We start from the raw sequence: 26,001 nt of genomic DNA on the forward strand, positions 1-26,001 counted from the left end.
CTTGAAGTAAACTTCCTTAAAGGAAAGTGGCTTATGACAAGTCTGTCATCTTCTATATGCAACTTGTTAACAGCAAAACACTCCAGCTACATTAAACAAACTGATTTAGAAAATATAGATTTGCACATTTATTAAATAAATATACTGAATACTTAGGACCATATGATATTTCAGTTTTTCTTTTTTAATAAATGTGCAAAAATGTCAACAATTCTGTGTTTTTCTGTCAATATGGGGTGCTGTGTGTACAATAATGAGGAAAAAAAAATGAACTTAAATGATTTTAGCAACTGGCTGCAATATAACAAAGAGTGAAAAATTTAAGGGGGTCTGAATACTTTCCGTACCCACTGTATGATTTGGCTTAGCTTTTCTTCACACCCTTAGCAGAACCTTTCTTCTTGGCAGGACCTTGTTTTTTAGGCTGAGGTTTGCTGGCCTTTGGCTTGACCTCATGAGATTTTGGGGCTTTAGGTTTTGCTGCCTGTGCCTCAGCAGCTTCCTCTTTCTGAACATCCTCCTCTTTGATGGGCTCTTGTTTGGTTGAGTCTACTTCAGGTAGCTCAGATTTAACAGCTTCAAATTTGTTCTCATCTTGTATTGCCTCTTCTTTTATGACAGGCTCTGGCTTAGTAGATTCTTGTTTGATGGTCTCTTGTTTGATTGGTTCTATTTTTGCCACTTGTTCTTGGCTTGGTTCCTCTTGGGCTGGCTTTTGTTTTCCTGTCTGTTGTTCTGTGGTCTCTGGTTGTGGAGGCTCTTGAGGAGGTTTGGATTCTGTCTCAGTTTGGGCTGGTTCAAGCTCTGTGGGCAAAGGCTTGTCTTCATTTACTCCAACAACCTGTGGTTTGTTTTCCTCAGTGGTAGAAGTTTCCTCTTGGATGAATACTGATTTATCTGCTTGTTTGGTGGGCTCAGGTTGTGGGACCTCAGGAATTGCTAGTACCTCTTGTCGAGACTCGGATACCTCCTCTTCCTCACTGTCCGATTCCCCAATGTCAGCTGTTATGGGAGTCACCAAGGAGGCTGCAAACTCCTGCAGGCGTGTCTGCTCTTCCCGCAACCTCATCATCTCAGCGGTCAGAGAAGGATTTGGAGCTGGCATAGAAGGTTGGACAAGCTCTGGAAACTCATCTTCTTGAGGCGTGTCCACAGCAGGTGCTGGGGCTGCCTGATCCGGAAGACGAATTTCTTTAATCTTGGTGTACAGGACTTTTCTCTCATCCTGCAAGGCTTGGCACAAAGTCTCCAAACGATCAATCTTCAAAGTGAAGAGCTCAAACTCTTTTGCCTTTTCAGATCTCTTTAGGAGCAGGAAAATATGTAAGTGTGTGCAGAGCTAATGCTCAAATAATGACAGATCATATATACATAAGTTACCTCTTCTATCATATCAACAAGAGCTTTGTTGCTGCTTTCAAACCTTGTCTTCCATGTATTTGACTCCTTTTCCAGTTTTGTCATCTTCTTTGTCATCTGTTCAAGTGAAAATAAAGTCTTCAGAATTTAGTCTTCAAAATAGACCATTTCAAGTTGTTTTCAGAACAAAAAGCTTCAAATTGCTTCCAGAGTCCAGACTGTAAAAGTGTGTAATGTAACAAACCTTATCCATCTGTTGTTTGAAAGTGGCATAAATTTCATTGCTTTTTGCCAGTGTAACCTGGAATTCGTCGAACTTCTGGGAGTACAGCACAAGCTACAAAAAAACAAAAAATAAATATTTGGATTAGTTTCTACCATTCCTACCAAATAGTTTCTAGTTTCTAGTTTCTTTCCACTAAAATAACCTTAACATCGTTAAAACAGGAAACTGTATATTTACTAAACAATAAAAATGGCATAATATATTAAGATTTGTTTTCAGAGAATCTGGAATTAAGTTTTTATTTTTTTCAACCATTCACTAACTATTTTACACATAAAGCAAATAAAATTGAGTGAGATTTATGCTTAAACAAGAAAAATAATCTGCTAATAAGAACAGTAAGTAATTCAAGATATATTCTCTTAAAACAAGACTTATTATCTTACATTATCTTTCCTGGGAACTACTTGTACTGGAAAACATGCTATATCAAAGAAAAAGTTTTCTTGCAGTTTATTCCATATACTGTAAGAGCACATGCATCAGAATGATGCATTTCAACTTAATAAGCTTGTTTTTTTTTTCTTCAAATAATTGTTATGTTGATGCTATTTTTCACACCACACTGGATAAATACATCAAGGGAAACAATCAACGTTTTTTAATTAAAAATAGATTTGATCTTTCCTGTGCAACTACTGGTTATATGTTATTTATAATATGGGTTTGATGTAAAGAGGAAAGAATAAATCAGTGATATTACAGCTGCAGTTTATGTTGTTAGTTTATGAGTCAAGACAGTCTGCCTATTCAAAAAATAAGTGAGCACTTTATCACTCCAATGGGTGTAACGTCTCAACCATTATTTATAAAAGCAGTAGTGAATCAATTTATCTCAGCCATATTTACTGTTTAGCATGGTAGACACTTGAGAATAATGGTAATTTAATGGAATAATATGCAGTGATGGGTAGTAATGGATTACATGAAATCTGTATTACATAATCAAATGACAAATATCAAGTATTTGTAATTGGATTAAATTACATTTTAAATTACTCGTAATCGGACTACCCTTTTTTTTATAGATTAAATGATTACATATTAACAAGGCAATGGCAGTAAATTAGTCATAATTTATTGATCATCCTAATCATTCTCTTTTTTTAATCTTTTACATTTTTCATTCAAATTCAGCACACCACTGATATACATTCTGTAAATCTTCGAGATTTTTGTGTGTATTGCACTCGCAGAACTGATTCTCGCTACTAGCCAGCCTGGTGAAGATGGAGCGGTCTACCTCAGCATTTAACCACTGGATCTATAGAGATAATTTCATTTTTAAGGAGACACGGGGCAAAAACATCAATGTGTAATGTAAACTCTTCCTTCCAAAAGTTAATATCCTGTCAACTGCAAAGGATTCTAAATAAAATCTAAAGAAGCATTACTCTGTATATGTCAATGTCATTTTTATTTAGCACCATTAATCCCAACCGAGGTTGTCCAATGTGCTGCACATACTATAGTAGACATAAGACAATACAATACAATAAAACAATAATAAAATTAAAAACTGTAATAAAAAACAGTTTAAAAAACGTACAATACACTTCCTCATTGAATATAAGCCAGTTCAAAAGATGCGTTTTTAGCTTAGATTTAAAAACAAACAACGATGATGCAGAGCGAATACACAAGGGTAGTGCATTCCACAGTCTGGGCGCAGCTACTGAAAAAGCCCGTTCACCCCTGCGCCTCAGCTTCGACTTTGGAACACACAACAATCTCTGGTTAGAAGACCGGAGAGACAGAACTGGACGATATTCAGTTAGTAATTCCGAGAGGTAAGAACGGGCCAGACCGTTTAATGATTTAAACACCAAAAGAAGAATTTTAAAATTCACTCGGTAACGCACGGGCAACCAGTGAAGAGAACGCAAAACAGGCGTAATGTGGTCTCGTTTTTTATTCCTGGTTAAAAGTCTTGCAGCTGCATTTTGAACTCTCTGTAACCGCGAAAAAGCTGACTGGCTAATCCCAAAGTATAGTGAGTTACAGTAATCCAATCTCGAAGTAATAAAAGCATGAATTAATTGTTCAAAATTTTTTCTTGACAAAATAGGTTTTACTTTAGCTAGAAGTCGAAGCTGAAAGAAACATGATTTGACCACTGTATTAATATGTTTGTCAAATTTCAGCCCATCATCGAAAACAACCCCTAGATTTTTAACCCAAGGCTTCACAGACGAGGATAACTCACCAAAATTAATTTTCGGTGGACTAACAGAGTCTGAAGGACCAAACACTATTATCTCAGTTTTACTCTGATTAAAGTTAAGAAAATTTAAAGACAACCAGGCCCTCACATCAGCCAAACAGGTCAAAAGGTATATACACTTGCCCCTATTTTGATATTGCAAAGCCTTTCTATCAAACTAACTGGAGAAGTTAAGTTACACCCCGTTATCTCGTATTCACACTCGGTATGGCAAAAGTGTCCAGAGTGTTTAATTAGGACATATATTTAAATGTTGCTTCAAGCATATGGCTGTACTAAAACTTATGTATTAATAAGTCCCCTTTCTGCTGGACAGAGTGAATTGTGAGGGAGGTTAATACACTCTGTGACCTATATGGGAGTGGAGTGTTGAGGTCCTTTGAAAATATGGTTCAACATTTTGGGATACCCAGGTCTAAATTCTTCAGGTATTTACAGCTACACCACCTACACCTTACTCTGGGAGTGGTGATTACTGCTTTTGGAAAAGGTCATGAGGCATCAGTGTATTTCTCCCTGCTAATTCAGAGTCTGGGGGACGAAGCTTCAACATCTCTCAAGAGATTATGGGAGAAAGATTTAAACTTGGTATTGGAGGAGGAATGTGGGCTAGGATTCTAAAAAAAACCACCAAGTCTGCATCTAGAGATGCAATGGTGCACCTTATGCAAGATTTTACATTGATTCTGTTGGACCCCTCTTGATTGTATAGACTTGATCTTAAAGACACACCCACCTGCTGGCGATGCCATTCAGAAGATGGACACAACCCATGTTTTTTGGTGGTGTGTTAAGATCCAGGAATTTTGGTTGAGAGTTCAGGGTTTTATGTGGTATTTAAAAGGGACTTATTTTATGTGGGCACTCAAATTTCATTTTGCCCCAGACTCTGTATTTTAGGCAACGGGGCGTTCATTAATATAGGGGATAAATGCATAAAAAATTGGGTCTTAGCCAGTGTTATGATAGGTAGACAGATCATTCTTAGGGGATTCATTTCAAGAGTGGTGCACAGAGATGGCCAGGGTAGCAGCATTCAAGGAGATGTCATGTAGAAGGCTAGGCAGCTTAGTTTCGTTTAATAAAAATGGGGCGGCTATTTGGCCTTTTTTGAGGGCTCTCGTGGAGGGGCTGTGGAGAGAGATGTGCAATTTTAAATGTGTGTGTGTAACTCAAGTTGTGACGACAGGGAAGTTGAGGCTCAGGGTGGGGTTTGGGATTGTGAGGGGGAAAGGGAATATTGGGGTTATAGTTGATTCTATTAATATGATTTATTTTCTGTTCAAAAGTGTTAATCTGAAAACAAAAATCTAAAGAAGCATTTGGATGTAAGTTTGAATGTTTCTTTAACCTTACATCGCAAATCTAACCAATTCAAACACAATTTTTCAATTATTATTTGAAAAATAATAGAGTGGTGGTGGCATAGTGGGCTAAACCACATAACTAGTAATCAGAAGGTCGCTGGTTCGATCCCCATGGCCACCACCATTGTGTCATTGAGCAAGGCACTTATCTCCAGGTTGCTCCAGGGGGATTGTCCCTATAATAAATGCACTGTAAGTCGCTTTGGATAAAAGCGTCTGCCAAATGCATAAATGTAAATGTAAATGTAAATTTGAATTATCACTCTGTGCGTAATATAACCATGTGTTGCAGTGTCTTTGAAAGGGTTTTGTCCATCAAATGCATCAAAATGTTCTATTGGATTAGCGCTGTAAAGTTACTTTTAGTCTCTTAAATTGCTTTTGTAGTCGGCTTCAAAAATGTTCATGAATGCACTTTTGGTGTAGTAATAACTTTGAGATGTTTTTGTAACACTGATTCGCAAATATAACTGGCCTGCTCTCTTATCAATCATGCATGGCATTAGTAAAATGACAAAATTGCATGACCACATTTGTGTTCACATGCCCTGAGAACTTGTCCATAATTTAGAAACTCCAATAAGAAATGTCTGTTAAACTCAAACATATTTGAGTGTGTCATTGATGGAGGGCCAAGACCTCTTATCAGCATCACAGGGGGAAATATGAAAACTCCCTTCACATTTGCAGTAATTGTTCTGAATTTGTGGACATAAGCACCTATCAGGCAGAATTAGGTGGAAAGTAATCCAAAAGTGGTCACATAGATTAACATAAAAATGTAATCTATGAGATTACGTTACTAATATCATTTTCTGTCATGCAATTTGTAATCAGTACCTGATTACAATTCACAAGTAATCTGCCCAGCACTGATAATATGTTTCTGTCTGATGTTGCAGACTGAGGAAGGACGCTTTTACAGCCAACACCATAATTAGCTCATTGTCAAACCCAATGAACATTGTTACTATTTTCTGTTGATCCAGAGATGATGAGATGTTCTCGCTCACTCTATCCATCTATCTATCCATCTATCCATCTATCTATCTATCTATCTATCTATCTATCTATCTATCTATCTATCTATCTATCTATCTATCTATCTATCTGTCTGTCTGTCTGTCTGTCTGTCTGTCTGTCTGTCTGTCTGTCTGTCTGTCTATCTATCTGTCTATCTATCTATCTATCTCTACAGACATTTAATGCAATCATGCCTATTGGGTGTGCATCAGGATTGTCCATTGATTTATTAGTTTTTTTGGTTTGTCATACTGCTCAAATGGACAACTAAATGAATGCCACAGCTAGGAAGGAGCGAATGTGGGATGGCAGGTAATGGCACAGCAGTAGATATTCACCTGAGCCTGCATGACTGTGTGCTGTTCTTTCAGCTCTTTAGCCTGTAGTTTCCATTCAGCAGCCTGAGTAAGTAACTGGTTAAAGACAAGATACACACACACACACACACACACACACACAGACCGGTGAGAGAGACCAAGAACTCGACTTTACCTGTTTCTTCATCTGTAACTCCTGCTCCCTCATTGCGTAGCATTTCTTTGTTTTTTCAATTGCCTCTTTAAGCAACTATCAACATAAATGTCGAGATGTTAACGTGTGCCACTTCTTCAGAGTTTAAAAGTGAGTTCTATGTAATATATTGCTGTAAATGAATTCCTCTTGAGCACATGCAAATTGCTTTATTTGCCCTTCCGTTTACTTTAGGCACATCTGAAGAGCAGGAATAAGAGAACTGTGTGTCTTACATATTCCTTCTCTCTGTTGTGCTTCTCTACGGCTTCATTAAGTAGCATGTTGGCTTCTTCCAGTTTGACATCGGACAATTTCTGCTGTAGATCTCGGTTCTTGAAGATCTTCTCTAAACTCTGTATGAATCACAGGAAAGAACATTAAACAATGTGTCATATGATATTTTTGGGTTGATTTTCTGGGGGTGGCCCCCTTGGTGTTTTTCATTGCCCATTTTAATTGTTCCCTTTTGGTCGGCCGTCACGGGCCCCCTTTCACCTCAGGCCCTAGGGTGGCTGACCACCCGGCCCTCCCTGTAGTTACGCCCCTGACTGTCAATGAAGCTGATAAGAAATGAGGAAATAAACCAAATTTTTGCATCTAAGTTTCAATAAATGGTCTTTTTGAACTTGGGATGGATGTTTTGAGCTCTGAAAGTTACAGTGTTTTTATAGTACTCTGATTTCCTTTTCAAAAGATTATTCTTTTAATGTTTTTTGTTTTGCATAACAAAGATCAACAAGACAACAAGATAAATGAGACCGCATAACGTCCAAAACTGAGTACAGGACATTAACACTGCATTCTAAAAAAAAATGTCCACCTCTAGTGGCTGGGCAGGATCTTATCTGGATTAAACCACATAATGTTTATTCTTATTTGCATCAATCAACACAATGCAAGTTTTTAACAACAAAGAATTAGTCTATATAACAGACTGCAAAAGGTGGCTTACACAAGTATAACATGTTCCTTGATCAACATCCTTTCTTGTTCTAGGAATACCATTTATATGAATCAATCTTAGCTTTACGGTTAAAATCAGAGGGCAATGATTGATTGATGGATATGTTGTTCCAGGGACAACAAAGAATGTTTATTTAGTAACATGGTCTATTTGTTTAAATCATGATGCGCCTCCCTCTACAGCCAGATCATGTGATGTGTGTCTCTACTTTAAACAGCAGAGGGCAGTAGATACACATGATGCAATTTGATTCCAAGTCATTTAAATTCCTGTTGAAAGACGGGGCCTGTTTTAGCCCACCACACAGCTGTCTGTGAACAGTCTCTGTGGTGCCCATCAGCATGACAGATTGAGCTTCTCTTCCCTCAAATCAGGCTTGTCATTCCACTGGTCGATTCTCCTGTGATTAGATACGGAATACAAGAGTGTTCTACAAGGTGCCAGATTCACTGTCAAACAGGGCGTGAATCACTAAGTCAAAATCAAACGATGCAAAGTATTTTTGCCTGTGCATATAGCAGCTTTAGAATGTGTGAGAGCGCAGCTTCCTCCTCCTCCACATGTTGTGAAATTACAGCTCTTGCAGATATAAGCTGTCTACTCTCAAATGTGCATACATTTCTGCATAGTGTAAGAATTGCTCATATGGTTCGCAGACAACATCTCATTTTAGTGAGACATGGACAGTCATTTCATTTATGAATAATAAAAAACCTTAAAGCAGAAGTGTGTCATTTAAAAAAAATTTAAATAAAATACTTTCTCCTTTCCAAGTTTGATATTTAGAGATAAAAATGAGTAAGACATTTGAAAGTTGGTTTCTCTGAAATGTTTAAACACTGTGGCACTAGCAAAATATTGCCCTAGTTGTTCTACCAGGCCAACCTCAACCAATGGTATGAGTTTGGGTGGGACCACTGGAAGACAGGGGGAGTGTTCAGAAGAAAACCTGTTGGAAAACAATAATTATTTTGATTATTTTTTTAAAGATTAGAGATGCTAGTGGTGCATAAATTACACACTTCAGCTTTAAAGATTTTCAGATCCTTCTCTGTTAACCAGAGAATAGACCTTTGTCAACCTAATCAGATGCTTTTTAAAATGTACAATAGCTAATGGTGCAGATCTACTTTTAGCACAATATAATCACAAAATAAGACTGTGCCTTGGGGTAAGAATTTTAAATGTGTTTGTTGTTTAATAGCCTTAACAGATGTTGTAGATATTGCAGTGTTTGTAAAAGTCAAATCTTTTTGCTGGGTCTCACTCAAGGAGGTCTATAATACCTAGACAAATATGTTTGTTAGCATTTTCATTATTCTAAAAGGCAGTTGCTGAGCTGATGCAGAACCCCCCTGAAGAACGCTATTTGAAATATTTGCTCAATGGCACAGAAGTGTTTGAGCTAATCACCTGAGCTGTAAATGGCATGTTACTAATTACTCTGTAGCTGCAGGAAAATTACATTTGACATCAGCAAAGAGTTAAAGATGACTCTTTCAAAAACAGATGGATGGATTAAAGACTCAAGATATATTTTTCCAAGTTTCAAAATACTTGATACTGCATTCCAAAACTTCTGTTTATGGCACGACGCATCCAAAATGAGATGCTTCAAAAGCATCACTCTGATGCATGCACATAGAAACGTCTTTAGAAAAACCCTTTTAATAACAATCTTGGACAGATTGACTAATTTAATTGCAAAATGGATTTCTGGAAATAAACAATTTGCTCTTTAAAGGAACTTTTTGTATTGCCTAACCAATGCTTTACTTGTCTGACCACAATGATGTTGTGTATATTTTCATAATCTGACATACATTTATTGTATATGATATTTATAATTATTTCTAGGTTTGTAATTAAGTAATTATGATAATAATGTTACTATGTCCATGGATGTATGCATGCATATGCTTATGTGACTGTACCTGCTCTCTGAGCTCGTACTGATCTACGATGGTCTTGAGTTTGTTGGCCAGCTCGTTGTTCTCATGGCACAGCTTGTTGTTGCGGCTGCTGTGCTGCTCGATCTGAGCCTGAATGTCCACTAGTGTGCTCTGAAAATGAGTGGTGAGCTCCTTCCGCTTCAAGTCATCCTCCTGCTGCCTTTGCAGACTCTCCTCCTGCAGAGTGAGAAAGAGAGGAAAATGTGTGGGAAATCTGGGTAAATATGTAGCAAGGGATGAAATCAATTTGGATCTAGTACTAAGTCATGGTGTGAGATGGACAGTGGTGATTAGAAGTGAATTTAGGTCACATACACACTACTGTAATCTGTTCTCTTTTGAAAACTGTTTTAAATTTCCAAATGCAATCGTTTTCTAAAATATGAAGTGCTAGAGAAAGTTTTTTTAAAGTCTCCATATTCAGTGGAGGAAAATGCATGGATTAGAGGCAAAAAAGTGTTAGTGTGGACGTGATTCAAAGTTTTTAATCAAACAAAGCTTTTTGGAAGGCTGTTCTTATTTTATATTCAATATACAGTGGGGTCCAAAAGTCTGAGACCACATTGGTAATCAAAGTAGGCAGTGCCTCCTCAAAAATTTGGTTGAGAGATACTGTAATAGAAGAAATATGATATTTTTGAAATGTGAGCTCAAATAGTGTGTATATAACAGTCACCTTTCTAAAGTTAGTCTATCAACAATCGACACCCAGCGGATGAAGTTTCAGAGGGAGGCAGCATCTCTCAAGTCTCCTTTCAGCTCATTGCAATATCATTGAGCTCCTAAAGCGTGGTTTGAATGTGAGGGAGGTAACCACCGACTACATCAAAAGGTCACATGAGGGGAGACATTGGCTCTGATTAGCGCTGATTTGTTCAATTTGCTGTCAATCAATCAATGCAATAATGCCCGTCTCATGCTCTCTCGTCCTCACAACGGACTGATGTAAGTGGAGAAACAATTTGCACAGTAAACAACTAACCAACATGGACAACAGCACTTTTGGCCACGTTTAAATTAACATTTCAAAAACTTGAAATTACTTGAAACATTAAATGGTGTACTAGTTAGCTGCTTGAGCGCTTGCTTTTAAATGTGTCAGCTCATGCCTTCATAAAACATGCAGCGTTTACCAAGGAGTAGATTACAAATTATTCAAAACAAGATGTCTATAAAAATAATAGTCGAATAGATAAAATATAGATAAAACGCTGTTTAGGGTGTTTCCCTGCCTTCGGCCTGAGACAGCTGGGATAGGCTCCAGCTCTTCCCGCCACCTGGATGTATTCTGGTAGGTATTGTTTTTTAAGCAATGTAAAAAAAATACCTATAATACATTACATAAACTTGATGAGTCTTTGATTTGACTTGATTTAATTAATAATAATGTTAATATGAACATACAAAAATATAAGTATTCCAAGCTTATTTATAGTGTAACTTAAAGTATGTCACATGCCTTCCTGTACAGAATAGACATGGCAATTACAATTTATATAAAAATATAGTTTGTTTTGTTTGGGCATATATGTATATAGCCTATTCAAATTGGATTATAAAAACTATGATTTAATTTAAATATACAGTATGTTATAGGAGAACAGCTATTTTTTGTATTTTAAATACATGTTGTTGCATTTGTGTGCAAGTATGTGACTTTTATATGTCATCTACTGTTATGTAGGCCAACTTTTTATACCATATGCTGTGTTAAATCAGATTTCAGATTTGTATGGGTTTAACCTGAAATTTCAAATGAAACTGATAAAGGAATTTACATTGGACTTGTTTAAAACAACAACAACAACAACAACAACAACACTAAGATGTCTCCTCATTTCAAATGTCCACCACATGCCATTGCATTGGAACAGTCTCAGATCATGTTGGGATTTCATGGTCATCAGGTTTCACATAAACATGCTCAATTGCATGGTTTCATTAAAGCAAACATAAGAAAGACATAAGACTGTATTTACTAATAATACTAACAAGTTCATTTGTCTTACACTATCATCAATTTGTTTTATTTTTCTTGTTTTAAGCATAAACCTCACAAAATTGTAATAGATTTCTCTGAAAACAGGACTAGTGTTGGGTAGTTGGACTACATGTAATCTGGATTATTTAATCAAATTACACTAATCAAGTACTTGTAATTATATTAGATTTCATTTTTAAATGTTCATAATCAGATTTCATGTTTAAAATTTAGTGGAATAACTGTAAATTGGTAGGCCTACTTAACACACTTACAAAGATGAAGTAATCCAAAGTAATCAGATTATCTAAAAAGTTTATTCTAAAATAAATAATAAATTATCCTAAAAGTGTTACTGATTACATGTATTGTTTTGGTTTTCAATTAAATGTATCTAGTTTTAAAGATGTCTAGATAGTTTTCCTGGAAAACAAAAATACGAAAATCACTTTTGCAGTGAATGAGATCTCTTATTAGTGGCATGTGATAAACAACAATATCACCTTTTTTAGCATCTCAGAGTGGACTGTGCTAAACAGGTGTGCTATTCCATGTGTTCTGTAAACATAAGATCCTGTTTCAGCTATGCCAGCTCCCTTACTCGGAGTACAAGCGTGGAATGTTCCTCTCAAGAGCTGAATCGGTTTGCTGCCTGTGTTTACTCATGGCATAAGTCTCAAGCTCCCACTTGGGAAAGGTGAAGCTGATAAACCAGTAGGCAAGCTTTTCAGGGAGTTGAATCATACACACATAGGCACTCGAGAGAAATGACCCCGCTCTAAAGACAAGATTAAATCTAATTTGCCGTCCTCACGGCTGAGAATCCCATCAACACAGAGGCCTTAGATGTTCTACTTTGACCTGCTCATTAATAGCTGCTACAATACTTAATTAAAATTGACTGGAGAACGAACAAGGTCAAACCCAGCCTCTGGGGAGAGCAAGTATAATCAACTTCTAAGGGGCATAGAAGAAATGTAATTTTTCTCCTTAAAATGACTCGTTATGGAGCCCTTTAACTATCGCAGAAACACAAATAGATGTAAATATGAACATAATGCATGTTTTAAACGTATTCTAATAATATTGTAATATATTGTAATTATATTGGTTTCATCCAACATTATAAAAAAGGAGTATTCATAAAACCTGTTTGGGAAAAAAATATTATTTTGCAGTTCTGTTTAGTTATGCTAGTGGAGCATAAATTACACACTTCACCTTTAAAATCTTCTATGCCCAAAAAAGAAACAAAAAACACAAATGTGATGAAGACACTCCTCTGATTCACCTCACAGAAAACAAAAACGTAAGAATCAGATGCATATTCAAAGACAAAAAGTGCTCCATTTCTAAAAAAAATCCTCCCACACCTGTAGAAAAATGGCTCCAGGTGCAATGCATACCACATGACATCTTTTGTCTTAACTTTCATGCAGCACACAGACTATGGATACCATCTCTTGAAAGGCAACATAATTTTTGACAGATTGAAAGGACATTTACATTGACATTTATTCATTTGACAGAAGTTTTTATCCAAAGCCAAAAGGAAATAAGATGACTACAATATCCAACTATGGGAAAATATTTCAAGGACCTGATCTTCTGTAAAGCTGCTTTGAAACGATGTGTGTTGTGAAAGGCGCTATACAAATAAAATTGACTTGACTTGACCAAATGACTGCAGGCAATATGACAGCTCAGTTTACAGAGACCTTCACAAACGGTTCTAATTCTCAAATAAACTTGTTTTGATGGTGTCTTGTTTGTGTCTCTTGGAGGAAGAAACAATTCAGTACTTTCACTATAACTTGATTTACTAATGATTCCACCCTTGCCTTGCTAGTTTAATCTAGAAGACTGACTGTCTCCAACAGGTTGTGCAACTTATTATAGCTTGAGCAAGTACAGTATCAGTACATTACAAAAATACATATTGCAGAAAGGGCAATAGCTTGTTAGTAAAGCTAATGCATAATTCATTATAATACAAATCAGCTCTAAAGGAAGCTCTCTAAAGTATAGTAGGAAACTGTCTTTAGATGTGACCTATAACCCCTGTCAAACGTGGAGGAAGTCCACCTTCATTGTAGATGTTGAGTCACTGTATAGCACCGATAGAAAGGTAGAACAGGAGAGCATGGCCCAATGCAGTGATTTGAACCTGTGAGTCACTCTCTTTGACTTTTTATTTATAAAAGAAGGGCAAATGCCATTGAAGCTTGATAACACTATCCTTCTTGTCATAGTGACCTGTCAGCAGCACTTTGAATCTGAGAAGTCAGAGCCTCATTGAGCCACTGCAGTAAAGTCCCACTGGGCTCAAAAGAGACTGCCCTCTCAGAAGAAGTTGAGTCGACTCAATCTCAGCCATCAAAATACTGACAGAGCTTGCAGGAAAACAAGTCAGATGTTCCAACACTCTCCAACAAATTGCAAGACAATTTCACCACTTAACCCTCAGAGACCCACTGTAGGAAAATTTCAACAGTTGTTAAAAGCTAGCTAAGTAAGTGTTTTTTAACTAAACATTGGTTAAAACTACAACAGCATCTCACACTCTAAAATGTACAATTTGGCAGGAACAAGACCCAGTTACAACTAGAATCTTCCAACATGGCAAAGTCATCCAACATGGTCATTCCCTATGGACCCCATTGAAAACCACATCTGAAGTATTTGAAAAGGAAACAGTAGGCCTTAGTGGTCTTATTGTTTTTAAGTAATGCAACAGTGCCCATTCAGTAAACATAATGCGCTTTGTTATTTGAAATGCTCCAAGTCCTCGAGGTGGCGTAGTGACTCACCTCAATCCTGGTGGCGGAGTATGAATCTCAGTTGCCTCAGCATCTGAGACGTCAATCCGCGCATCTTATCGTGTGGCTTGTTGAGGGTGTTACCGTGAAAACCTAGTGCATGTGGAGAAACACGCTATTCTCCACGACATCCACGCACAACTCACCACATGCCCCACAGAGAGCAAGAATCACATTAGAGCAATCACTATGACTCTACCCACCCTAGCAACTGGGCCAATTTGGTTGCTTAGGAGATCTGGCTGGAGTCAGTCAGCACGCCCTGGATTTGAACTTGCAACTCCAGGGGTGGTAGTCAGAGTCAATGCTCGCTGATCTACCCAGGACCCCCAGTAAACATATTCAAAATAATTTCCGATGTAGCCTAATGAAGCATGTGTTTCATGGACTGTCACAGGGCTCAATTTCAGCCTTCTAGCTTGCTTAGAAGGCTTCTCAAAAAAGTCAAAGCCATCGACAGCATTTGTGGCATAATGTTGTACACAACAAAAATGCATTTTGATTCATCCCTATTTTTCTTAAACATTTAAATTAAATTAATTATTGAGGTTACAGTTAGGTACAATGTAAGTGAATGGGGCCAATGTTTGGAGGGTTTAAAGGCAGAAATGTGATGCTTATAATTTTAGAAAAGCACTTACATGAATTCTTCCGTTAAACACCTTTTTGCAGGATTACAGGTTTTGCTGTGTTACTGTAAATTCTTAGGTGTTTAAGGCTTAAAGATCACATTGATTCAAAGTTGTTTTTCTAAAGTAAAAAACAAGTTTATTTTCATAGTTTCATCTGCTGATGTAACCAAGGACAGGCTTGGGAAAATAATATTATATTTTATCTAAACTTTTCACAATCCAATAATACCCCTTTAAATACCAAACCAATTCCCACTCTAATATTTTCCCACTGACTGAGTATTCTGCTTCACAGAGAAATATGTTACATATGGACGTTCGACGCATTTAAGTTCCATGTTGCAAATGCATGTTCAATTCTCTGTTAAACTGACAGTACTTCTCACCTTCAGTGTGCTGTTATGTCTCTGGAGCTCTCTGCAGAGCAACTCCAGCTTGCTGCGGGCCAGGATGGCACGGCTGTGCTCAAACTGGAGCTGATCTCTCTGCTTGACCAGAAGACCCTGCCTCTGCAGAAGCTGCTCCAGCTGTTTCTTCTCAGATCTGTGTTCTTCCACCTGCCCCATAAGTACACACATGCACACAGATGTGTGATCCATACATCATGTTGAAACTGCAGTACCACTGGCTGCTCTAAAGCTGCTTTACATCTGTACTTTTCAAGGGTGCGAGCACTTGTCAAAGGGGCATGAGATTACAATGTGAGATGGGGATTTTGATTAATCTAATCTGTTTGTTTTTTTAAATCATTCAGCCAAAAAGATACATTCAATCACCATTTCTGCGCCAGTAGTATGCCAGTAGTTGGCGACAAATGAGCATTTTTGATGTAGCCAATTATGTGAGTCACTGAATTATTGATTCAATTGACTTGTTCAAAAACACATTGAGTCGTTCATGATCAAAACAATGGACGTGAATGACAACGATTTGTTCACATAAAAGGTTCTTTCAAAAATAGTTTGCAAATGAAACACGACTGGTGTTTTACGGATAAACTGATGCGAAGCAATAAAGATTGGATGAAAAGACGGAAGAATGAGCAACAGCTGTGGATGGGATTCTACCCAAAATTCACAAAGCATAAATGACGGCGGAACGGAGCATTTAATAATTCAAGAAAAAAATGCTAGGGTATTTAAAACAGCAAGAGATGGGATGCTTGCAGTGTTAAATAACTGTCAGTAATAATAGCTTACGTCTAAAACCTAGATATTATTATTAATAGGCTATCGATATTTTTGAGTTTTTTTGTTTATTCAAAGCTTGTAACCAGGGGGCACTCGTGGTGGAGTAGTGACTTGCCTCAATCCGAGTGGCAGAGGCAAATGAGATTTGTCCTGAGAAGTCAATCCACGCATTATATCTTGTTGTATTATATCATTATATCTCTCTGTGCATGAGCGCAAGGTAGGTATTTTAGAATATGACTGAGAAAGTACATGGCTAATATTTTTCTTTTAATTCGATTATTTTAGGTCTACATCACCCCCTTCAATCGGATGGAAATTCATTCGGATCCAGCTCAATCAGGTCATTTTTGTGTTTACATGAAGGCTTTTTCAATACAATTCTAGAACATTTTGTCACAACTTGATTTCATTGCTTTCTATCCCATTAAACTAGTACAAATGTAAGTTTACTTAATCTATTTGAGTTAGGACTACATTGATACTTTTTGTAGCATTGATGAAACTGAAGAGGTTAAAGTATAGTTCATCATTTACTCATTCTCATGGTAATCCAGATATGCATGACTTTCTTTCTTCTGATGTACACAGACGAAGAGTTTTAGAAAAATATCTCAACTCTGTTGGTCCATTAAACGCAAGTGAATTGTGACCCAAAATTTGAAGCTCCAAAAACGCACATAAAGGCTGCATATAAGCAATCCATAGGACTCAAGTCATATCTTCAGAAGTGTTATGATGTGTCATTGGGAAACAGATCAATATATAAGTCCTCCCTGCCCAGTAGGTGGCCATATGCACAAAGAATGTGAATCGCCAAAAACAAAAGAAGAAAAACTCTCAAGATGGAAGTGAGCGCTTAAGAGGTCTGTGGAAAGTGGACATTTATAGTAAAAAAGGACTTCAATATTGATCTGTTTCTCACACACCTTTCACATCACTTCTGAAGACATGGATTTTACCACTGGAGTCTTATGGATTACTTTTATGCTGCCTTCAATTGAATGGACCAACAGAGGTGAGATATTGTTCTAAACATCTTTGTTAGTGTTCAGCAGAACAAAGTAAGTCACATCTAGGATGGTGTGAGGGTGAATAAATTATGAGAGCATTTTAATTTTGGGGGGTAGCTATTCCTTTATGTAAGCAACTTCCTGATTCTAAGGTCGGGCCCAGCTCTCAAGGATTTTTTTGAGTTGTCTACATCAAGAGGCCCCAGAGATTGTCTATTTCTGAAGACATGAATATCTATTTTTTGTCAGAACTATGAGAATAACTTGTAGTCTTCTGTGATATTTTCCTCTCTACATGTCCTTGCCATTATCTGTGTGCTCTGAAACTGAAGAGAGATTAGTGAGTTTCTTGTGTGGCATATGGCCTTGTATTCAAACTTGCTTATTGAGCCTGGGGCACTGAATATTTAGGTCATCGCTGTATAAGCGAAGCCACTCCTAACATCTCGCCAGGCATTCTTTAATTTTCTCCCTGTACCAATCCGCTTTGTATTCTATTTGTTTCCTCTTAACTGTCCTCCATGCATTGTTGTTGCCGCCGGTGGTAACTGTTCAGAGAGCAACATTCTCTCGTGGGTCTGGATAATCACCATCTCTGTGTATTTCTTCAACACCATTTCCACTTTATCTTCTGGTGAGCTGAGCTTGTTCAGACTTTGCAATAAGGATGTGGCCTCTTTACCTGCGAGACAAGCATTTTGCATTTAGACCAGAGAACATAAAGATAAATAAGATGAGCAGAAGCCCACAAAGGAGTGTTCTGCAGACAAGCTTCAAAATAAATCAACAGCTGAGGCAGTAAAATCACAGTTTGATAGCATTTACTATAGAAAAGTAAACAAGGCATAAGACATGGACGGAAGTTCATAAGAATATTTGTGGCACTCAGGCTTAAGACATGTCAGAAAATGAAGATAAGCACTAGCTGTCTCCTTTTTGAGGGTAAAGTGGGCTTTAGTCTTGACGAGGAGTCTTTTCTTAAGAATGAACATTTTCCAAACATTTGATTATTACACTCAACTAGTACAAATGCTCTACTCTTTTGCTGATAGAAAAAGTAAATCACTGTTTATGGCATCATTTGTGCGCTTGAGAGCTGGTACATACAGTGTTGTTTTCAATATCAAACTTAAGTCATGATCAGAATCAGTATTCTCACTAAAATCTCATGTAGCTATATATATATATAGAGAGACCATTACATCCCAGATAAATTCCTAAATTAGAATTGAATTTGAATAGCGGTGTCAAGCAAAATAAATTAACTTTTAACTGCTAAGTGTTTTTAATAATACATGTTAATAATACAGAAATAATGTTGGCAGATGCTATTTGCACCCTGGTGCAAATAAAAGTATGCTATTTACATGCCAGTGCAAATAGTGTCAGATATTGCTTGCACCCATATTTAAATACCAACATAGTGTGTTTATTGTGTTTATATAGAGTCCCACAGACACACCACTAACCCCTATCCCTAACATTACCTTAGAAAAAATAACCTTGGTTTTACTACAGTAACCATGGTATTTTATGTAATTTACAGTAACCACAAAATTAACCATGGCAACTTTATTACCACCATATTACTAACACCATGGTTAGTTGCATTAAAACTATGGTTTCTGCCCCTGAAAAAAACATATTGGTTACTACAATATTAATAATACAGTGAGCACACAACAGTGATCTACACACGACGCTGAGCCGTGTGAACGAGTGTGATCGTCAGACCCCACCTACGGATCAAACCCTTCTCTGCACTCCCTGACATTCACCGTGACCAAATCACTGCGCTGAAATCAACATTTATATTCATTTTCACCTATTATTTTAAGTAGTATTAAAGGAAGTATTAAGAGTGGAAACAGGAAAACGGATGGGTATAAGAGTGGGACAAAATTCAGATTCGAACCGCAGTTGTTAGCACAACAGTACACATTCCCACACCGTCGACATCAACTGATTAGTTTGTTATATATTCCTGTGGTTCTACCTGACTATTGGAGTGAAAATAGCTGCACTGTGTGGCAGATACTATTTAGACCGGGCTGCAAATAGACACTCTGAATAAATATTTTTATCAAAGGTTTTATCAAAGGTTTATATGCTTACAGAAATGTATAATCACAACAATTTATTCTACATATCAGGGAATAATTAGGCATAATAAGACACAATTATTCATCACATTGTTAAATGAAATTAATTATTTATGTTTTACAGTGTTGGGTGAGTACTCCACTATAAATGGCTAATTCTCACTTTTTTTTTAAAGAGTTTACTGATTACTTAATTGAAAAGTAATCACATTACTCATTTCTTTCTATAAACACTTTTCACAAAAACATTTTACTAAACAAATTCAAAATAATGGCTATTTTCTCCTTGTTTATTGTCACACCCAAGTCATACACCCAGCACCAGACATTTCTCCCCTATAATGTGAAATACTAACACATTTATATTTTAATAGAATTTTACAAAATTGTATTATTTTAGAAAGAGTGTACTTCAAAGTAATACAATTATTTGAAAGTCTGTAAATGTAATCGGATTACAAAAACTTCAATTACATTTTCTAAAGTACTCTTTGTACTAAAATGTTATCAGATTACAGAAAATTATTACTTTGTGATTAGATTACACACAACACTAATGCTTTAAATTCCTCTGTTGAGTGACTATGTAGACTTTCTTTGAATTGAATATCAGTAAATCCCTATTCCAGTTAAAATTTTGCTATCAGCACATTAGCACTCTTTAGAAATTTCAGGTTTCCATTCTTTATCAAACAATACATGTCAGTTAGATGACAAAAGAGGGGCAGATTCCTCACCCAGGCCCTTGAGGAGTTTGTTATCAGTCTTCTGCTCTTTCATTTGGCTGGCTTCAGCTTCTTTGGGAGCAGCCTCTTCATCAGCTTTTATGTCCTCCTCCCCCTCCATTGTCTCCTTAGTCTCCAGGATGGAGATCTGCTCCTCCATCAAGCTGGATGCTGAGCCATAGGTGTTAATTATATCTTCTAGCTGCCTGCTGAAGACCTCCATGGGGTCTGTTGGCTGCTCCTCGGTGCCATTGACTTGTTCAATGGTGTTTTCAGAGGTCTGGCCACTGCCCTCCATCATCTGCTAAAGAAAATTTAAATACGTCATAAAACCACTCTGTAAGAGAGCAGATTGATTAGCAGAGGTACAACAGCCAGTTCCTTGATTACGCTCCTGGCTTGATGCAGAAGTGAGACTATTGAAATTAATGAGAAGTGATTATGCATTACATATAACTCACTAAAATCACCAGCCACAAAATTGAAGATGGATGGCTTTTGGCCAGTCTGTAATCTGTTTGTGTAAATAGATGGAGTTTATGTTTTAAATGCATGAGGTTGTTTGTAACAAAATATGAATTCAAATTTGAGAAAAGAGAGAACATTTCATTTTGATTAATGTATTTGCCTCAGGCAGACACAATTCGATTATAGAGGATTGACCTTGAAAAATATGCCTAAATATTTGCTGAAACTGAGATTTGGTAATAACTGGAGGATATGTGAAGTGATTTGTCTGTATAATTATGTTGGCTAATTGAAACAGTAAGTCTGATTTATAGTATTTACAGTAGTTTCAGTGTAATACAGAACACATCTGAGTTCATACATCTGTCTGATGCATGTTGCACACAAAACTGGAAAGTACTATCTTAATATGCCAAATCTGAATTTGATTATTTGTCATTACGCAAATTCTAGGAGTAAGGCCAATAGTTTTTAATCAGCCTGGAAACAATGTCATTAACAAGGTACCAGGTTGATACAGTAATGCATTCGAGGATTTTAAATAAAAAATCACTGGATGGCCAGATTAGTGGTGTAACATCTTTTGCAGATATTTAGAGTTTAGTTTGAGACACTTCTAATTTGACTATATATCCCTGATCAGAATTGTATTTTACTATTTGTTTACTGACATTTTGTGTCTGTGAAATAATTACAATACTTATAACTTTTGGATAGACAGCAAAGCTGACCAGATTGTAAATACATTTTTCACTGTTCATAGAGACATTCTAAAAAATTACACCAGCCTATTATTGTGATAAAATCTATTTCTGATAATCCCAACCCTTAAATGGCACATAAAAACAAAACAAAATCTGTGGTTGGTCACTTAAAATTTTCCCTGATGTAAAGCTGCAGCAACCCAGTCTGGAATAGAACAAGATGGCCAAATTGTAAGAATTCATATGAATTGATTAGTACACATCCATTAGCCTTTTACTCCCATAGAGGAAAAATGTAACTAACAAACAAAGTATAACCTCTAACCCTGTGCTTGAAGTGGAAGAAAAAAAGTGCAGGAACTCTCCTTGTTAGTATTACTGTAAATTTTATATTTTAGTAAATAATTAAACTCAATATTTTAGTAAATAAATTATACTATGAGACCTTACTTTTGTTCAGAAAATATATTTATTTTAAAAAAAAATACATTTGGGGTTTATACCATTACTTTGTTGAGAGGGCCAGATATGATCCAGATGAAAACCCACATTTTCTGTATTTATCTTACCTAACACTTTCCTTGTAACTAACATGTTAATATGAAAAACAAAACACTGTTAAAACTATGCGTTTACTTACATTAAAATAGTCAATGGTATTCAATTAACATGTTTAAGACATGGCCATAATTCCTTCTTAATTCCTTCACTGAAGAACAGACATGACACACTCAACTAACTTGTAGGTTTTTATTAACTTTACTTTGGGGTTATTGTTTATGAAAACTGAGAAATACATTTCAGATCTGCTCAAATCTGTATCTTTTTACAATATCAACCCATTTTAAATAAAGGGTGACAATCTAACATAGTGCTATCTTTTTAAATAAAATACATTTAAAACATAAAGCGATTTCTGTTCCTATTTTTCTCTATTATCCTCCCATTCAATGATGGGAAAATTAGCCTTCTCTTGAACTGCAGATGTGACTTTGTGCAGGAGCCAGATACTTGTGCCGATAATCATTTGTAAACAGAGAACAAACTAATTTGATGATGTTTGGGATTGAGAACGTAGATACACATCTGTAAACAGAACCAAACAAAATCAAGATATTTGCCTGCATGCAAGTTCAGTGACGCTTCATGTTTTTCACTTTTAATGAGCACTACAGACCCTGAACTGATGATGACACAGGTGCGTTAAAAATAAAAGCAAACTTTTCATCATTGATTTATCTTTTGTTGAAATAGGTTGTATGTATGAGCTGACATTTCTTCACTAACAGCTGTGACGTATTCTGTAATTTTGACCACCCAAATGCATTAGACTGAATAAGATGGGATAAAATGTGCTCATAAGTTGCTGGTTGATGTTTTGGAGAGCAGTGTAACTGAACTATGCCCAGACAAGCTTAAAAATGCAAGATTCGGTCTGGAACTGGACCACTGATCGCTTCTGATGAGTGTTGTTAAACTCACTGCTGAGAGCGCTCAGATGTTTAAAATGTGACACGATTTTATCAATATCAGTCAGGGAAAGATAAAAGTGATTGGCGGGCCACATCGAATCACCCACTGACTTCCATTAATAAATAAATTACAGTACATTGTACCGGGAGACTTTATTATGAAACTGTAGTCCAAATTATAGAGCACTGGTCAAACCTTAACCTAATCACTAAGTCTAACTCCTTACCCAAACCCCATCATTTCATTAGGAAAGTAACTTTTGTGTAGAAGAAATAAAATTCGGGTTTGGGACAAGATGAGGAAAGCATTAGAGATTTTTTGACATACATGAGGGATTTGTATTGCATAAATATGGAATGAGTAACCACATTTGTTCGCTGACGTTTACTTTCTCAAAATAAAGTGTTGAATGAGAGGCTAGCAAGTACAGTATACTGTATGATGCCTTTATTGTATTGTTTTGAAATTCTGTTTGTTGATTGGTTGGTCTGTATTGGACTAAAAGTCATTACTTTTCATGTGAGCTAAGTCATACACTATCTTATGATTTTGCCATCTCGTACAAAGGTTCTGGATGCTAGTTTTTATCTAAATCTCTATTTGTCTGTCTGTCTATGGTAATTCACTTAGTTAAAAGTTAATCGTCTGATTCATTTGATTTATTACAATGAATTAATCCTAAAGAACTATTATAACTCATTATCATATCAAGAGAGGATTTACTCCCATTATGTGGTGTTATAAGGCAAGGGGATTTATCTTTACTCCACCTCAAACTCCACCAAATGATTAAACATTTTCAATGCAAGCTGTATACAAAGAATACTATCTGAGCTTGCAGTTGTCTGCATACTGGATGGACATCTGAAAAAAGGGAATGAGCTGTGTGTGACACTCGATGCTGGGGGTAGGGAACGCAGTGAAAATAGCACAAATCACAGTAGCACAGTATCACTGAGCCTTTAAATCTGATGTGTCACAGATAGCCAGCAGGATTAAAGCCCTTCAGCTCTACACAGCTGATTTCATGTGGAATGAACTCAGAGTTTCCAGAGGTTGTTTATGTCCCAGCTTTGTAGTTCATGACCACTGTTGCCTATCAGACTTAAAGTATAGCCCTCTTCTCACCCCTTGCCCATATATCCACCACATCTCTACACCCCTCCTCCTTCAGCAGGGGAGCAACATGGCACCTGTTCTGAAGCCACTTGCTATTTTTGGACTCTCTAAATATGGACAAGCTATTTATTATTCTGGCCACGTACCCTCTGTTGTCACTGATGGCAGTTTTACGCAAAGTAGAAAAAAACAAAGACATGGCTAGTCTAAGCATCATTGTGTATTTTAACACCAGGCTAAGAGTGAAACATAAGATGGATAAGAGTAACTTTAAGCACTGGAAATGGATGGTTTGCCTTCTCAAGACAAGTAGAACTTTAAATTTGAATTGACCAAACAACTACAGAATTATTGTCTTGGAATTGTCTTTGTCTTCATATTGTTTTCATATGATTTTCTTTGTATCCCAGAAATCAAAACAGTGTATGACTCAAATTAACAAAACATATCATCAATTAAAACCAACAAGCTCAGATGTTTTCAGATATGCTCACATGACATTAATCTCAACATCAATAAAGTCTGAAAATATTAAAGCTCAACACTTACCACATATGCGACTGTTTAGTTCAACTGGAAAAGGAGGACAATAAGTCAGTCCACAGTTTCAGCCGAGAGTAACAGAGAAATGAGGAGGGTCCAACAGGACTCAAGACAACAGCTGATAACACAAGCCCCTCAAAATAACCTCATTGGAACACCATTGGAAGCGTGGGCCTAACACTCAGAATGAAACGGCCTGTCATGATCTGTTTAAGCAGCCTTTTCAGGAAGACAGCTGAGGAGTTAATTTTATGGTAACCTTTGAAGGACTTTTAGGGTTCTCCATATAGTGCCAGATCACTGAAATTTGAGTTAGCGTAGATCAACTAATCGTAATTTAATTCTGTTCATTCCAACATGGGCTTTTTAAATGGCCAATGCAGATACTGATAGCTAGACAGCAGGGTGGCCGATCAACATGATCACATGGGAAGTCGACATGTTGCTACCTGTAATGATTAGAGTCTCTGCTTAAGGAAAAGGAGGAAGCTGGGACCCGCTGAGTAGTCGACATAAAGATTTAATGATACAAAGAACAAACTGAAATAACATAAAACACAGCAACATAAAAATGGTAAATGGTCTGCACTTATATAGCGCTTTTTCTAACCGCAGAGGTTACCAAAGCGCTTTACACTGTGTCCCAATCACCCATTCACACACACATTCATACACCAATGGTGGCAGAGCTGCCATGCACCATTTGGGAGCAACTTGGGGTTCAGTGTCTTGCCCAAGGACACTATGGCATGTGTAGTCGTGTGGGCTGGGAATCGAACCGCCAGCCCTGCAATTAGCAGCCAACCCACTCTACCACCTGAGCCACAGCCGCCCCAAAAAACACACGCACGCACGCACGCAGGTGTCCACAGCTCTTCCTTTATCCCTCTCCCGCTGATTCAATGACTCAGCACTGGCCATGCACCCTCATGGCCCACCTATGCCATCCTCCTCGTTACACTCCTTCACCGCCCAATTCAGGTCGGGGAAACCTCCGGCTTGACACTCACCCCTCCCTTCCTGGAGGGAAGGTTTTGCTCTTCCGGCCGTCTGGCGGAGACCCGGCTAAGCAGTCAAAATAACGTTTTAATGATACAAAGATACTGAAACAAAACACACGTCTCTCTCTCTCTCTCTCTCTCTCTGGCGTCCACGACTCTTCCTTTATCCCTCTCCCTCTGATTCAATGACTGTTCCGGTACCCTGAAATCAACCACATTCTGATGAATTACTGACAAATCCCACATCAGACTTTCCTTCATCAATTCAAATAACTTTTTCTTGTGGTGCTACTGATCAGCACTATATTTTTGTCTGCTCAAATATCTCTAAATATTTGAAAATATTTGGCACATGACTGTGGAACATGGCCACCCAGCTTCAGATCTTGTTCTCATATTCAGTCCAAATAAACTAGTTAATTTTTTTGAGCCAAAGCCATCATGTCACTAAACACAAAATTAGGTTTACATAGATATTATTACTGTGTCAGTTAACTATAACTACAGTAGCCATATAAAGTATTCATTCAGACACTTAAACCA

General features: G+C 37.1%; 1 protein-coding gene across 3 annotated transcripts; it reads right to left on the bottom strand.

Annotated features, from left to right (window-relative positions):
* Nucleotides 1-24,632, bottom strand: LOC127624429 (beta-taxilin-like). Of its 3 annotated transcripts, none has more exons than XM_052099250.1 (10): nucleotides 24,464-24,632; nucleotides 20,163-20,451; nucleotides 17,914-18,005; nucleotides 15,507-15,677; nucleotides 9,671-9,865; nucleotides 7,006-7,125; nucleotides 6,598-6,672; nucleotides 1,604-1,696; nucleotides 1,381-1,476; nucleotides 1-1,303 (listed from the first exon to the last, which is right to left on the bottom strand). In XM_052099250.1, the coding sequence occupies exons 2-10, from the start codon at nucleotides 20,449-20,451 to the stop codon at nucleotides 365-367; spliced, it is 2,070 nt and encodes a 689-aa protein (XP_051955210.1). In that variant the 5' UTR covers nucleotides 24,464-24,632; the 3' UTR covers nucleotides 1-364. The 3 variants fall into 3 exon arrangements, with proteins under 3 accessions (XP_051955210.1, XP_051955207.1, XP_051955208.1); XM_052099247.1 differs by having other exon boundaries at nucleotides 20,163-20,454; XM_052099248.1 differs by lacking the exon at nucleotides 6,598-6,672 and adding an exon at nucleotides 6,752-6,826 and having other exon boundaries at nucleotides 20,163-20,454.
* Nucleotides 24,633-26,001: the final 1,369 nt, after the last annotated feature.

This window comes from Xyrauchen texanus, chromosome 30, assembly GCF_025860055.1.
Source record: "Xyrauchen texanus isolate HMW12.3.18 chromosome 30, RBS_HiC_50CHRs, whole genome shotgun sequence".
Taxonomy (NCBI): Eukaryota; Metazoa; Chordata; class Actinopteri; order Cypriniformes; family Catostomidae; genus Xyrauchen; species Xyrauchen texanus.